The sequence below is a fragment of the Ammodytes marinus genome, assembly GCF_949987685.1.
Source record: "Ammodytes marinus genome assembly, chromosome: 1".
NCBI lineage: Eukaryota > Metazoa > Chordata > Actinopteri > Uranoscopiformes > Ammodytidae > Ammodytes > Ammodytes marinus.
In genome coordinates, this window is record NC_137230.1 from 12,184,735 (window position 1) to 12,198,857 (window position 14,123).

At 40.3% G+C, this 14,123-nt stretch overlaps 2 protein-coding genes across 3 annotated transcripts in view; one reads left to right on the forward strand and one right to left on the reverse strand.

The window, feature by feature from the left end:
• The window catches only part of elp4 (elongator acetyltransferase complex subunit 4), a 56,899-nt gene extending 46,777 nt beyond the window's left edge, over positions 1 to 10,122 (reverse strand). The window contains exons 1-4 of the mRNA XM_080026663.1: positions 9,956 to 10,122; positions 8,000 to 8,035; positions 1,994 to 2,115; positions 410 to 544 (exon numbers count right to left, since the gene is read on the reverse strand). Coding sequence (XP_079882789.1) covers positions 410 to 544; positions 1,994 to 2,115; positions 8,000 to 8,035; positions 9,956 to 10,115 — 453 coding nt within the window. The 5' untranslated portion in view covers positions 10,116 to 10,122. The remainder of the gene's footprint in view (positions 1 to 409; positions 545 to 1,993; positions 2,116 to 7,999; positions 8,036 to 9,955) is intronic.
• Positions 10,123 to 10,247: 125 nt separating this feature from the next.
• immp1l (inner mitochondrial membrane peptidase subunit 1) overlaps positions 10,248 to 14,123 on the forward strand; it is a 38,827-nt gene continuing 34,951 nt past the window's right edge. The window contains exon 1 of one of the 2 annotated variants that reach the window (XM_080025385.1): positions 10,248 to 10,299. The gene's annotated coding sequence lies outside the window, so the exon portion shown is untranslated. Of the gene's footprint in view, positions 10,304 to 14,123 lie in introns of both variants that reach the window. The other variant, XM_080025384.1, reaches the window with a different exon arrangement.

A 14,123-nucleotide genomic window follows, 5' to 3' on the forward strand; every position in this document is an offset into this window, starting at 1 on the left:
ACGGACTGCAAAGTACTCTTGTTTCCCAGGCTAAGCAGGGGTGCAGGCGTGTGTGTATGTGTGTATATGTGAGTTGGGGGGGACCAGTGAAAAGCCTACCTATTGCCAGCTAAGTGTGAGTAATCTGGTCCAGCTCTGAAAGGAGAGGCTGAGGCCTCATTCACTCCACAAAGGAGTTTAGAAGCTCATGGATTTAGTGGTGGAGACAATTGCCAAACCACTAAGACCAGAGAGCCAGTGCTGTTCTTTCTCATACCATCATTAACAAAGACACATCTTGGATTTTGGATTTTTAATAAAAGTAGCATGATCACAAAGTTACCTAGCTTTATACTTACATATTTTAGTACACATATGCTGCAATCAATACACTGACATGCATTATAGGCTGCGTGATTACCCAGTTTACCTGTACTTTTGGAAGATGCTGATAGCGCCAGGCAATCTTCATGGCATCCAAACTGTCCTGAGGTTCACAGGTCAGCCTGGGCTGCTCCACTGGTTTGTGGATAGCAACATCGTCCAAGATGGGAGCCGGGAGTTCCTGCACAAAATGTTCCAATGATTATAATAAGTTCAAAAATGTTGGTTGTCAAGGTGACACTTTAATTATCCCAATTGCTGTGTCATATCATGCAAGTTGTCCCAGTGTTACAAGTACAGTCAGTTTGGTCAAACTTATAAAATCAATATTTTTTTCAATATGCGACCAGTAAAAAAAGAAATACAATAAATAGATAAAAATGTAAAAAATGCAGGCATTAGTTCAAAGGCATGGCAGGGGTAGGTGGGGGAAACTGACTGATTCGCTGATGCGAGTACATGTGTGTGTTTTTAAGTGAAGCTGCAGTGCAGGAGAACACGTTTCCTGCTTTAACCTGATTTATTTCAATAAGCTGGTTTTCGTGTGCGCATGTTAACGTAATGCATAAAGTACAACCCTAGCATGGGTGGATTAGCATACTGTGAATGTAGCTGTGAAAACACTAAATGATGTGATATATCCCCATTGGGAATTCCCCTCTCTTAATAAGCCTTTGATATGTAAAGAGAGGGTGAGGCTGTGACCCCTCCCACTATCAATCAGTGGGAAAGAGGGCCTCCTCCCGTATGATGGGTGGCAGTCAACTTCTGGGGCTAAAGCCCTCTTCACAGAGTTGATGCATCGGGAAACATTTCAACAATGCCACAACCATGCCACCCTCAACCTTTAGGACACCCCCGCTGACCCCAACACATCTTGGGGAAAGCTGTGCGCCTATAATACCTGCTAAATCATTTGACCATCCTGAACCACGCTGACCTAAAGCCTCTGGAGACCTGGTCTAAAATAGTAAAAAAATTAGTATATGATATCAAAGTCGGGGGTCTTAATAAGCCTTTACAAAATTCTGATTTGAAGATTAATGTTCTTAAATATTATATAACCTAGTTAAAAAAATTTTTTTTTTACCGTCTAGAACTGTGCGTCCATTTTTAGAACGTTCGAGCAGAGAACTGCCATGGTTGGTTTAAAATACGTATTATGTCATAAGAACCAGAGCATACTCCGCCTCATCTAAAAGGAATTTCTGTAAAGTTTATCACACTTAAACGGCAACATCTTTCATTTGGATTGATAAATATGCCTTACTACTACCAGATGCCTACTTTCATGCAACTAACTCCCCACATTACATATTTAAAATGATTTTCTTATTAAACCGATTGTTTTAGGAAACTACTTTAACAAGGCAGGGCTATTTGCAACATCTTCTGATGGCCAAAAGCAAAGTTTTTTCGAAATATGTCTTCTTGACAATACACTGTGTACAGTAAAGGAGACATTTTGAGGCCAATCTAAGCTTCTTTGCAGATGGTTGTCAGGACCTGTAGCGTGTTAAAAGAAACTATGAGAAGAAGAAAAATAAATAAACACTATTTTTTACTTTTCCAGAACAACACATTTTCTTGCAGAGAGCTTTCAGAATCGATTCCACCTCGTCTCTTATACCTGTAAGATGTCGTCTGGGTTATCTTGAGCCGACGCCACGAAAAGTTCATGCCGACACACCACTCCCTCTGCCAGGAAGTACTTTAGGATCATACGTGAGTAGCTATCATATCGGTCCTCCTCTGAAAAAGAAAAACAAGACAACAACAATCAGATACAATAGCAACTCAGATAAGCAAATACTGTACATCTCTGTCATTCACTGCCATACCCCTAACATTGTCTATATAACATTGTCAAAGGAAAAAGGTGATAGAATAGGTACAACATCGTCCCTATGAGAAATATATCAACCTCAAGCTTCTTATTGGATCTTGTCTCGTTTCTGATCATTCCTTCAGACACCTCACATCCAGCAGCAGTTCATGGCCACATCACAGTTGCTGACTGTAATTGATGCAATGACCACAGTGGAGCTACCTTGTGTATAGGGCAAACAGATAAAGTGGCAATCGACACTGGCACAGAAGCACAGGTGTATCCGTGTGATCCGACTATCAAACTAGAGATGACATCTTCAGCTCTCTTGTTAAGGTCTTTAACAGTATCCCTGTCCACTTTCCCTACTGGCCGCGGAGGTGTGAGGGAGACACCTGTCTAATGCATTCACCTGACCCCCACCCCCCTCTCCTCCTCCTTCTGAATGTTAAAGGTACCACAAACTGACAAGGTGGAGGCAGAAGTAGGATAAGATAGGCCCTCTCTTCAAAAATGCCTCCTGACAACTGGTTCACTTGAATGTATGTTTTTTTTCTGTGGATTCTGATGGCAGTGGCAACCTTTCATTATTATGTTTCAAGTGTCCTTCACATCATGTGTATTTATTATCATAAAAGTAGGTTAAAAAAAGCAAACAGAAGTTATACGAGAGGCTTTTAAACTTTTAGACGAAGTGGAAAAGGTCATTCTCAGCTCGGAGTATATGGACACTTCTTGAGGCCGTGGGGATTGTGCAATATATCGTCACTGTGTTTTATGTATGCTGCTCTCATGATATGCACCTTGTTTATACAGTATGTGGATTGTTGTTATTTTTTTTCCTCTATTCATTGACTTCTGTCTTATTGTTTTAATATATTGATCATTATTGTAGGTGAAGCTTATTTAGTGCCGGTGTCCCAAGACAAGTTTCCGCAAGGGGACAATAAAGTATAATTGAATTGAACATAACAGTCTCGTTTAGAGGGGTGTCTGGCATTAACAAGACTCTATACATTAAACATACTGTCCCTAATGGAAGCCTTTCTCGTGTAACACAAAACGGCCACCCGGCCATTCCAAACCACAAGAACCACAAAAAAAAAAAAAAAAAAAAAAACTTGCATCATCACCGCGCACCCCCTCAGGGCGGGGCACATAACTCTACCCAGCATGCTACTGCTGCTTCCTGTCACGATCATCATTCTGTAAAGATTTCATAGGCACTCTCCACACAATGACAAAACAGTGGGCACAAGGACAAAGGCAAGCAGTGACAGTATAGTGAAAGGTAATGGGCATATACAGCTGACAGCTTGGGAATGACATCCTGACGTGTCATCCTCAAACATCCGGAGAATTCACCCCCTCCCACGTTCCCCAGTCTATGTCCTCACCTACGGACTTTTTAGGATGGCCCAGGAAATTCCATGGCTCTTCAATTTGTTGTCGGTGGGGCTCCCTGTTCTCTTATTGATGGGTTTCTAGGTCAGCGGGCCTTTGTGGCTTTCAGCAGGCCCCACAAAGACTCCCAGATGGGCCCTCTCAAGATGGGGCCTATTGTGGCTGTGTTTCTATGGGAGCCTTACAAATGGAACCTCCAGGAGTCATTAGGCTGTTGAGGCGGGGGGTAAGAGGAGGGGGTGGGAGGTTGCGCGCTATACGAGCAACAGGGGGTGAAGGGGGGTGGGGGGGGGTGCGGTCATATCTTTGAGGTAGATCAGTCACTCCGGACAGTCATGGGATGATTTTATTCTTCCTCTTTTTTCTGTTGTTGCTTATTCTGACTAAGGTTTGGTAAAGGAGGGGAAACGCCTCTGCTTCATTTGCTTTCAAACAGACAGGGGAGTGGGAGTGAAAGAGTCCTGAATCATATCTGCTAAAGCTGCAGGGGGAGGAGACAAGGAAAAATCTAGGTCAGAGTGTTTTCCCCCTTGTATGAATCTTTGGTCTGGGAAGTGTTATTATTTCTACTGAGCAGCTCGAATGAACACAACGAAGACACATTGACAATTATTGAAATAGGATAAAGTAACCAAATCGCCACTGTAAATAGTGCTAAAAAGGCGTGCTATATTAGGTTAAATGCCAATTAGCAGCATCTGTCAAGCCTCATATACATGGCTGACATCTCTATTGTTGTGCGTCAACTTAGGACGGTCGTCTCCTATCAACTCAGTTTGTTTGTCAGGCAAATGGTGTTATGGTTTTTGATATTGTTCACCTTGACACATTTAAAATTACAGTTTTTAAACAGATCCTGCCATTTGTGGATACATGATTAGATGATTTGACCTCTTGTTTTTTTAAAGTATTCTGTATTATATATATATATATATATGTGTGTGTGTGTGTGTGTGTGTGTGTGTGTGTGTGTGTGTGTGTGTGTGTGTGTGTGTGTGTGTGTGTGTGTGTGTGTGTGTGTGGCTTATTAATATAAAATATAATTTAATTAATTATTAATTATTCACATTTAAGTAGCCTAACTTATTATTATTAGGTCTACGTTGGTCAAGCAACATTGGAAATATGTGTTAGTATTCTACATAAATATTAAAAATACACTCAAAACCAAGATGATTCTTATTCCACGTGCACATAAAAGCTTTGGAAAAATATTCAACTATATAACAATTATGTGCTATTCAGAAGTGAATATTATGGGTACATAAAAGAAGAAGAAAAAAAACACATGCACTAAAACTAATGGAATGAAACCATACATGGTCTGCATAATAAGAGCTGGGAAGCTTTGCTCCTTTTTTCTTACAAAAAAAACGCAAGAGATGAGAGATCTTCAGACAGCAGCCATACTGAGCTGATCCCCCTCTGGTTTGACAAATGGGGATGGACAGCTCAAGACACTTCAAAGGCAGACAACGACCGGTCTGATAATTTTATGTCTGTGTGTCTCACAAACAGGCCATCACGGCTAAAGGGGGCAGACTGTAGGAGACGACTGCCTGAAACAAACACAAACTAACACACACTCCAAACCCCCCCCCCCCCTTCATCCCACCCACCCACACAACAAAACAGACAGCACGGTGCAGACACACGCACACACACACACACACACAGCTCGTTCAGAGACAAACACAAGAGAGCTCACACATGCATTTCACCTTTACTGTGTCTCTCATTACCAGATGAAACCAACCGTACATTGATTCACAAAATGGAAGGGAAGAACGCATTAGTGTATAATCACTGACTCCTGCATCGATTGGGGGGGTGAATTAAAGGGCAAAGCAATATCATCGGTTGGTATAGGCCTTTGCTACACACAAATTACAGCTTCAAGGGGAAACAAGACTACCTTAACCTTACTGTCTACCAGCGCATATAGCCCAGCTTATGATGAACGATAATAACAATAATAATACAGTGGAAGACATTCTGTGTCCCTATAAAGCCCACTTGCTTTGAATGTACTCCTGAAAACTTCTATAACATCTGCTGATGATGAGCATGTTAATTAAGGATGATGATGGAAGTGCAAACACCTGGGATTCTAACTAGAGACCTTCGGGTCACTAGTCTATTTGCCATTCAGCTCGACAGAGACTCGCTAAGCGCACAGAAAGCCTGAGAAGTGACAGACAGTATCATTAGCAGTGGCGTGCTAAAACGTGCTACTGAATTCAGTTTAAGGAATACATTTGAATTGTGACTACGCTTAGCATGAATAGGGGAGAACGGGGTAATCTGAGCCACTTTTTACATTTGCTCCCCTCTAAGCGAGCTAAAATGATTTATTACTCAAATTTACATATTTCACATTAATTCAGGATGTTTCCTAGAAATGGGCATTAGCAGAATCTTTTCAAGACAAAGGGCAGTGAAAATATGATTGTTTAAAAAAAAGTTGTCATGTGGCTCACTTTACCCCAGCTGTGGGGTAAACTGAGACAGACCAGAAAAATCAAGGGGGTAAAGTGAACCAGCTGGGGGTAAACTGATCCACTCTGAAACTACCATAACAACACATATTGTAACAGTTAGAATCCAGAAAGCTAGCCACACATTCCAGAACTAATGTCGGACTAGTAAAATAATGATGGGGTTTGGTCAATTAAGCAAAGCAAATTTTCTAAACACTTGAAAGTAACTCTGAACAAAATCAAATACAACATATTATAATTCAAAAGGTTTTAAAAAGATTCAAATGAAAGATAGAACCAGTTAGATTAGAACACAGTATGGGGGTCAGAACACAGGACCCTTAGAGCCAGCTTGTGTCTGGGGGTCAAATAAAATCAGAACCAGCGAGAACAGCCTGGGACTCAGAACACAGGAGAAGACCCAACTGGATTATAACATCAGCCTGTCATACTCTACAACTAGGCCTACTCTACATTCCAGCCCTGAAGGTTACAGGGAAAGATGAGAAGGTGCTCTTTCCGTGTGGTTGCCCCAGGTCGTCTTCCTCCTGGTGTATTTCCTTGGCATGATGGCTTTTCTATAATGTGTATGACATTAAAATAAAACATATGTTATGTAATATTACATTAAAATATGTTTACGACTAAACTTAACTTGTGCCTCATGGTGGGGGAACGTGAGACAGTGTCTCACTTTCCCCCACAGCATTTGGCTCACTTTCCCCCACCTCCACAATTTGAGAAAAAACTATCTCTCTAGTATTTCAGGCTAATCTTTAGCTAATATCATCACATGGTTTTTATATGTTGGTAATTTATCAACACATATGATAAAGTTTTTCTACGTGAATACATTTGCTTTGGCACAACAGTTGATTAAGTTGACAGCAAGAAAATGTACTTTTACATGCAAAATACCTATTTTGGTGAAAAAAACATGCTTACCACAGCACCATGAGGACGGTCCTCTCTTTCAGGGCCATGGGAAAATGAGAGAGGCTTGAAAACATATATCTCACATGACCACAAATGTTTTCCGTTGCCTAGATACAGGGGGTGGCTCACATTACCCGATGCCTCAGATTCCCCCGTTCTCCCCTATTATGAAAAGTATGTGGGAGCTACATATCAGCGAAAGGTAAGTGCGGCAGTTTCATTAACACTCAATACAAATTCTCAACTGAGGGCGTTGCAGAGAGTTGCCATGGATTTAAAGACTAAAATGGGAAAGGAAGAGTAACACTTGCATTTTCCTGGCTTATAGTCCTTATAATATACACACTTCCTTTTTTCTTAAAACCCCTGGACAGACATTGTAATTGTTGTTTATTGAATGCAGTACTTCCATATAAACTCCAGTCAGAGCAAATTAAAAGGACATGGCTTCAGGGATTTAAGACACTGCTTTAAGAAACTATGAAAAAGACATCATACTTGCTCATGAAGCCTATAGACAAAAGGGCATAGGCATAGGCAATATATTCATCACAGGCTGCATAACTGGATAGTGTTATAGACATTATGAATAGCTAGAACTTGTGACTTTGGCTTCTGTGACAATTTCAGAAATAAGCAGCAAATGACTCACAAGACATGGCTACAGTGTACTATAAAATAATGTGTATCAAATGCAATGAATGTATATTCTAGCTGAGAGCCTTCTGCTGCATTAGTGAGGGCAACATTTCAGTCTATCAAGTGTTGACATGTTGTATTAACAATCATGCATTTTACAATGTTTTGTCCAATAAATGTCTGTCTACAAATGATATTTGATCATCTGATTGGTTGGAACTTATACTTTCTTGTATCCTCCTGCCCATACAGCCAGTTTCAACAGGAAATAAGTCAAACTGAAGAAATAATTACCCCAATTAATGGGATCTTTAAGCTAGTGTTCAATGTGACGGAGTAGGAGGCTCACCTATAAGAAGAACTGTTCCAACTGCTAACCCGCCACCTGTTTATGAAGACAAAAAAAACAGTGTCAGTTTTTTTTCTTTTAATATACAAGTCATACACTGTAATAATGATACTGTTACACTGTATACATGTGAAACACTGGGAACCTCCCTCAACTGCTGCTTCCTTGCCTCTCCACAGATGTGTACTCAGCATTACAAGACACTGTAACAGGCATTTTGACTTGTCATAATAGCAATAGCAAAGGTGTTACTAATAAAAGAAATGATGGCTGTTCAATTGAAGTGTCCCGGAAAGCCAGGACCGTGTGACAATGAAAACAATGGCATGACTTTGAAACTGAAGCAGTTAAATGGCATTCAGCCACTGTTCATTGTATAGTTTACATCTGCCTTTGTTACTGTGACATGACCAAATGCCTTCTGCGATATCTGTAGAGACGTCTTGTGTGTATTTAAGTTAAAAACTAAGATGATTCTTCAGACTGATTTATTTAATTCAACCAAAAGAGAACGTAGTTTTGTTGTTGGTTTTTTTCATTTAACTCACAATTGTAGTGGCTTCTGCTAGAGCTTGCTCATGTGTGCCAGTGCAGAAGAGTCAGTATATGGATATCTTAGACAAATGTCACTGAGAATAAGCATTTAAACAGAGCATACATGTAAAATGCTGTACAGATCAAATAAACATGAGATTACGATTGACACAATCAGTCTTAAATGACACATTTTAACATTTCTTTCAGAAGTCAGAACTCCCTCATACATCTGTTACACAAACACTTGCACCAGAATAAAGCAGCACCGGGACATTTGGCAAAGCAATATGTGTTATGAGCATCCCAGGGCTCACAACTACCCATATCAAATCAAATCAAGTCCCAAGCTTATACCCATTGAGATGTATGGGGGAAATTGATAGATTTGAAGTCCTACTATCTATTGCCCTACTATCTATTGCCTTAACATTTTGCTTAAAATAAAATAAAATGAGAATAGGGATAATCCTGTTTTACCTCATTTAAAGAACATTACATTTCTCTTGAAGAACATTACATTTGTGTGATCACATGATAATGGTTTAGGAAGAGGCTAAAAGTGTTATTACCCAGAGATATCACCTGCTAGTCCCTGTGCTCATGACATAAGTGTGTCATGTGTGTCAAGTTGTGAGACATATCTTTTGCAACTTCTTTAATGTGAAGAGTCATCAATCTCCCACGTTATAATCACTTTGAGAAGTTGCATTTGAAATGGGTGAATGTTGGCCTTGAGAATAAAGCATGGCATGCCACTTCTGGCAAGCTGGAACACTACTGTATTTCGATCATGTGAGAAGAGGTTGAAGTGGTGGTCGTATTAGGAATACCTCACGTTCACCTGAAGTACAGACTGGACGGAAATTGTGCCAATGCAGCTTACAACATCAGCCCCAAGCACACAGCCCACATTTTTTTTATTGGTTTGTTCTGTTTATCTGATGTTGTCCCTTCCTGTGGACAGACGACAGCCTCCATGTTTCATTTCCAGTCAAGTCTATCCAGGTGAACGTTGTTGGATAAGGGAAGTGTGCCTTATTCTTCTCCATATCAAAGGTGCGGTTTTCTTTTGGACTATTTTGGTCATTGGTGTCTTAAATAAACCTTAGAGGAGAACAATGTCTTTGGACACGACTTCAAATAAATACCTTTCAACGTGAAATTATATTATGTGTCTATGTTTCGACAAAATGTGCCTGAAATCTGTCAAGTTTCCATAATGTATTTTAACAGTAGCAGTTTGTATTGTTTTGACAATGGCCGACCTCCATATTCTCTGTCAATTAATATATTTCGCATTGGACAAATTAATTACACTCATAAATATGTTGTGACTAACAGTGTGTTAGTTGTGTCTAGCTAAAAACACTGTTAGCTTGTGTAGCTCGCGCTAACGTTACACCTCAGCAGCACACTAACCGAGCAGGAAGTCGAGTGACGTGACGCCGGTCGACACCAGCAGCTGTCCATTTTGAACCGAGGGTCTGGTACCAGGTATGGAGATTAACTTGCACCTCGTTTTCTTCTGAAAACTCGTAGCCGAGGAGGGTTTCCCCACACTGATCATGGGAGCCGCCATATTGCTCGGTAACGTGGTGACGCTTGTTGTCAATGTTTTGGAGCACGCTGTCCAATCAAGGAAGACTTTGGTGGCGGTCAACCAATCAGAGCGCCCATTGTTACGGAGGGGCGGGGAGTGGAAGCTGTCAGAAGGAAGTTCAGTTTTGAGAAGTGTATGGTCGGGGTATTGAATCACTCTGTGTGTAGGTGAGTAAACTATTGATTACTGTAAGGTAGTCGGTTCATTTTAATCCCGTTCATATGTCCCCGGTAGCAGTCAGCAGCAGTGACGTGCATATTAAGCATATTAACTTCTGGCTTAGTGCTGCTATGACCTTGTTGGTTCATTACATAACATTACAATACTCGAATATTGTTTGACAGAATGAGCTACTTTGTTTACAAACACAGTCCATGTTAAGTAGGCCTATCATGTATTCTAGAGAAAGAGGATAACCTGTCCTAAACATGTGTAGCCTATAGGGAGAAGATTGTGTTTAGCAAGCAGTCGTAAACTGAATTGCTGCGTTGCATGTGTGGTTGCTTGTGTCACTGAATTTTGATAAAACAGTTTGTGACAAGGAGCATAGACTCTGAGCGTTTCAACCATAGATAGTAGCCTATAGCACAGCAACAAAGGAGGGGCATCACTTATAGGCAGCTGCATGTAAAGCAGCCCTGTAATCCAGAAAGTAGATTAAGGAGGTATGCCTTCACGTTTCAATGTAGCCTATGCGCCAGTGCCAATATTACATGTATTTGATTGGACACCGTTATAGAAAAATTACATTTGAAAGATTTAATAACAGTTGGAGCTACTCTTAAGTTTGTGTCAACTATCTGCCTAGACTCTCAAGCTTGTCAAAAACATTTTTGCACTGGTTTCCTGTAGCTAATTTAGAATGGTTATAACGGTACATTGTTGCAGACAGATGAATATTTTCTTCCTGCTCCCCTGCTTATCACTTCAAGGATACACATGTTGTTCATACCATAAACAATAGGCTAATATAATCACCTTTTAAATTCCAAATGTTATAGGAAAGAGACAAAATGCTTGGTGCCACTGCCAATGTAATGTGACAATCATGACAAATTGCAGAAGCATATTGTGATGTTGATGCAGGAGAGCATCAATTGCCTATAGCTGCATTGATCATTAACCCACATCTATTCGATTCCCTGTCAAGTCCTGACCAATGCAAAAACAGAATGAATTCATCGGTCATTGATCTATTTGGAATCCTGAGGTCATGATGGGTGTTATACTGTAAGGTAATATAATGTAATAACTATGTCATCGTTTGCTAATGTTAATGCAGAGCAGCTTCATGTGTCTTTACACATGGTGTCAGCTGTATGTATGTAAATGTTATGTGTTTGTGTTCAGCAGGGTTACAGGTTAGTGAAGGAACACTGCAGCTCAAGGATAGCTCTGGATAGTGCAGCACTGAATTTGCGAGCGACAAATAATGTAATAATTACTCAGGGAAATGACTTCCTGGCATTTGAGATCTTGCTGTAGTCTTCTTGAATGTTACATTTTATATATATTTTTTTAACAGAATAAGCATTGCAGATTTGGCCATTGCTGGCCATTGTATTCAAGAGCAGTAATTCCATATTTAATTTTGACTAGAATGGTCCAGGACACACTTGTATAAAATAGTATACAGTATATCACTATTATTTATATGATTAAATATTAGGTAATACAGAATCAAGTATAACACAATAACTGACCACATTAGGAGTGTCCTTCTGCCTCCTGAACATTAAACACTTGAACTCCCAAGGTTTAACTGTGAAATGTTGAAAATAATGCAGCACCCAGCTGGGCAGCTAATAGAGAGTTTTTCAGGGGAGAAATGTTGACATGTCACAGTAGGGAAACATAAAACTAAGGGTGGATGAAATCCATTAAACTGCTTTGGTTACAGGGTCCTGGTTTTAGAGCATCAGGAGTTGTATGGTTGTTGCCTGTTGGTCTCATTTATTTAAAACATTTAATTGATTGAAAATGCATTAAGTATTATATCTCCACGTAAGATATCCGGATATTGCTTTGTTATATTCTTCTGTTACATTCAAGCTGAGAATTCTCCCTGGGAAAGATATGCGTCATTTTTTTCGAATGTTAATTTTCTAAAATATAGAGATCATATATTAAGAAAGCAACATGAGACAATTTACAATCACAAACAATATATATATATTCTTGATAAAAACGTAAGCTACACACAAAGATATCAAAGAGGAAAAATAATACATTTGGTTGTATGCATTGCTGGCTAACTGTCTCACTGTCATGTTACACATGTGCCATTTGACTAGATCAGAGGCTTGGTCATGTTTTAAGTAACACTTTTCCTATTCCTATTTTCCAAGTCAAAATGTCTGCCTATTGACAGTGGAAACCTCTTTCTCATTTTTCACAAACTTCGAATGTTTTGTCAAACCAGGCAAACAGTTAGTGGGAAAGGAAAGGCCAATTTCCTTTGGCCTTTATAATGCCCTGCTATTAATACTGTCCGACTGATGAGTGCTCAGTGTAATCCATAAGACAGCTGTAAAATAGCTTTGTGTGGCAGAGAAAAGGCCAGAGGCAGCGCAAGATCACAGGATACTTTAAGGCTCCAGAGGAGGCAATAGCCCAACTGCTCACTTTACAAATGCTCTCAGCAGCAAAGGCAGTACTGCTGTTTTGACAGCACTGTTGAGATTTATACATGCTGACAGGAGACCAAGGGAATATATCATGACTGACAACACTGGGCATTGTGGAAAGCCCATATATATGAGACAAATAAGATGCGCCGACTGACCTGCATCTGTGAGGGCCAAGAGCCAGCATCCAGGGTGCAGGAGAACGTTGCTGTGGAAACTTTTTTACCACATCCTCTGCACAGTGCCACTCAAGTGATTTTCCAATTCTCTTAAATCCTAATTTGACCTTTGGGCTCTAGCACTATTCACTGTGTGGTGTAAACACAGTGTTAAAAAAACACAATATCCCTCTTTCAATGTGTCATCTGTGCGTGTTTTGCTGCAGTGTTTTTGTCAGTTTTATCAGTCTCTGTATCTGATTGAGCCATATAATGGCAGCAGTCATAACATGTCAGCCCCTTTCCTGATATGGCTGTTTTGGTTTCTTCAGTCTAATTCTGCCCTCAGTGTGGAACTGCGAGAAGCACTAGACTTGTTGTGTCCGGCCGGGGGATGCGAGATTATCATCAACATGCACCATATTTGCTTTGTGAGTGTTGAAAAGTGAAGTAATATTCCAAGGGCACAAGCACAATATGTAGGATGGGTTTCGTACTAATTTTGTCTTAAGGATTGGACCTGGACTGAATTCTGAATAGAGTTATTTTGATTTCCTCAGTTTCTTCATGACATACAGCGGGACATAATGAAGCTTGACTTATAAGGATATAGCAAAAAGAGAACAAACATATAACCTGCTCATTAAGAATGAAAGGAAATCACATTTTTAAAAGTCCCTTGTCTGGTTTTAGGTTGAGGTGTTGTGTCTGTCATTAGCTAGTGTTAAAGCATATCGGCCTTTGTCGCGAGCGGGGCCAATGCAAAACACAAACTCCTTTGTGAATCTGATAAAACACCATGATAAGATCTCTCAGTTCTCTCTCAGCACCAGGCGTCCGCTTGTGGTCAATACAATACGGCTTAGCAGCGGCTGATTTTTTTTTCCATTCTACGTAATTGACTGGGGACTCTGTCAACCCCACACTTCCTTTTCAATTCATAGCAGTTGTATTCATATCACTTGGCTATTATTTGCTCTAGCTGACCCATTGATTGCAGGTCTTAAAAAACCCCTACGCTCCTCAAATAGTAACCTCGCTCAGCTGTTTCACGGCTGTGTTGCCGTTAGCGACAATGAAAAGAGCAATATGGAGATCAGTTGCCTTTCAATTAAGCCCTCTGATAGAAGGCATACTAAGACCTAAAAGAGATGGGAGGCCAGACAACATTGCACTGACTGTGACGGGGACTTGTACATCTG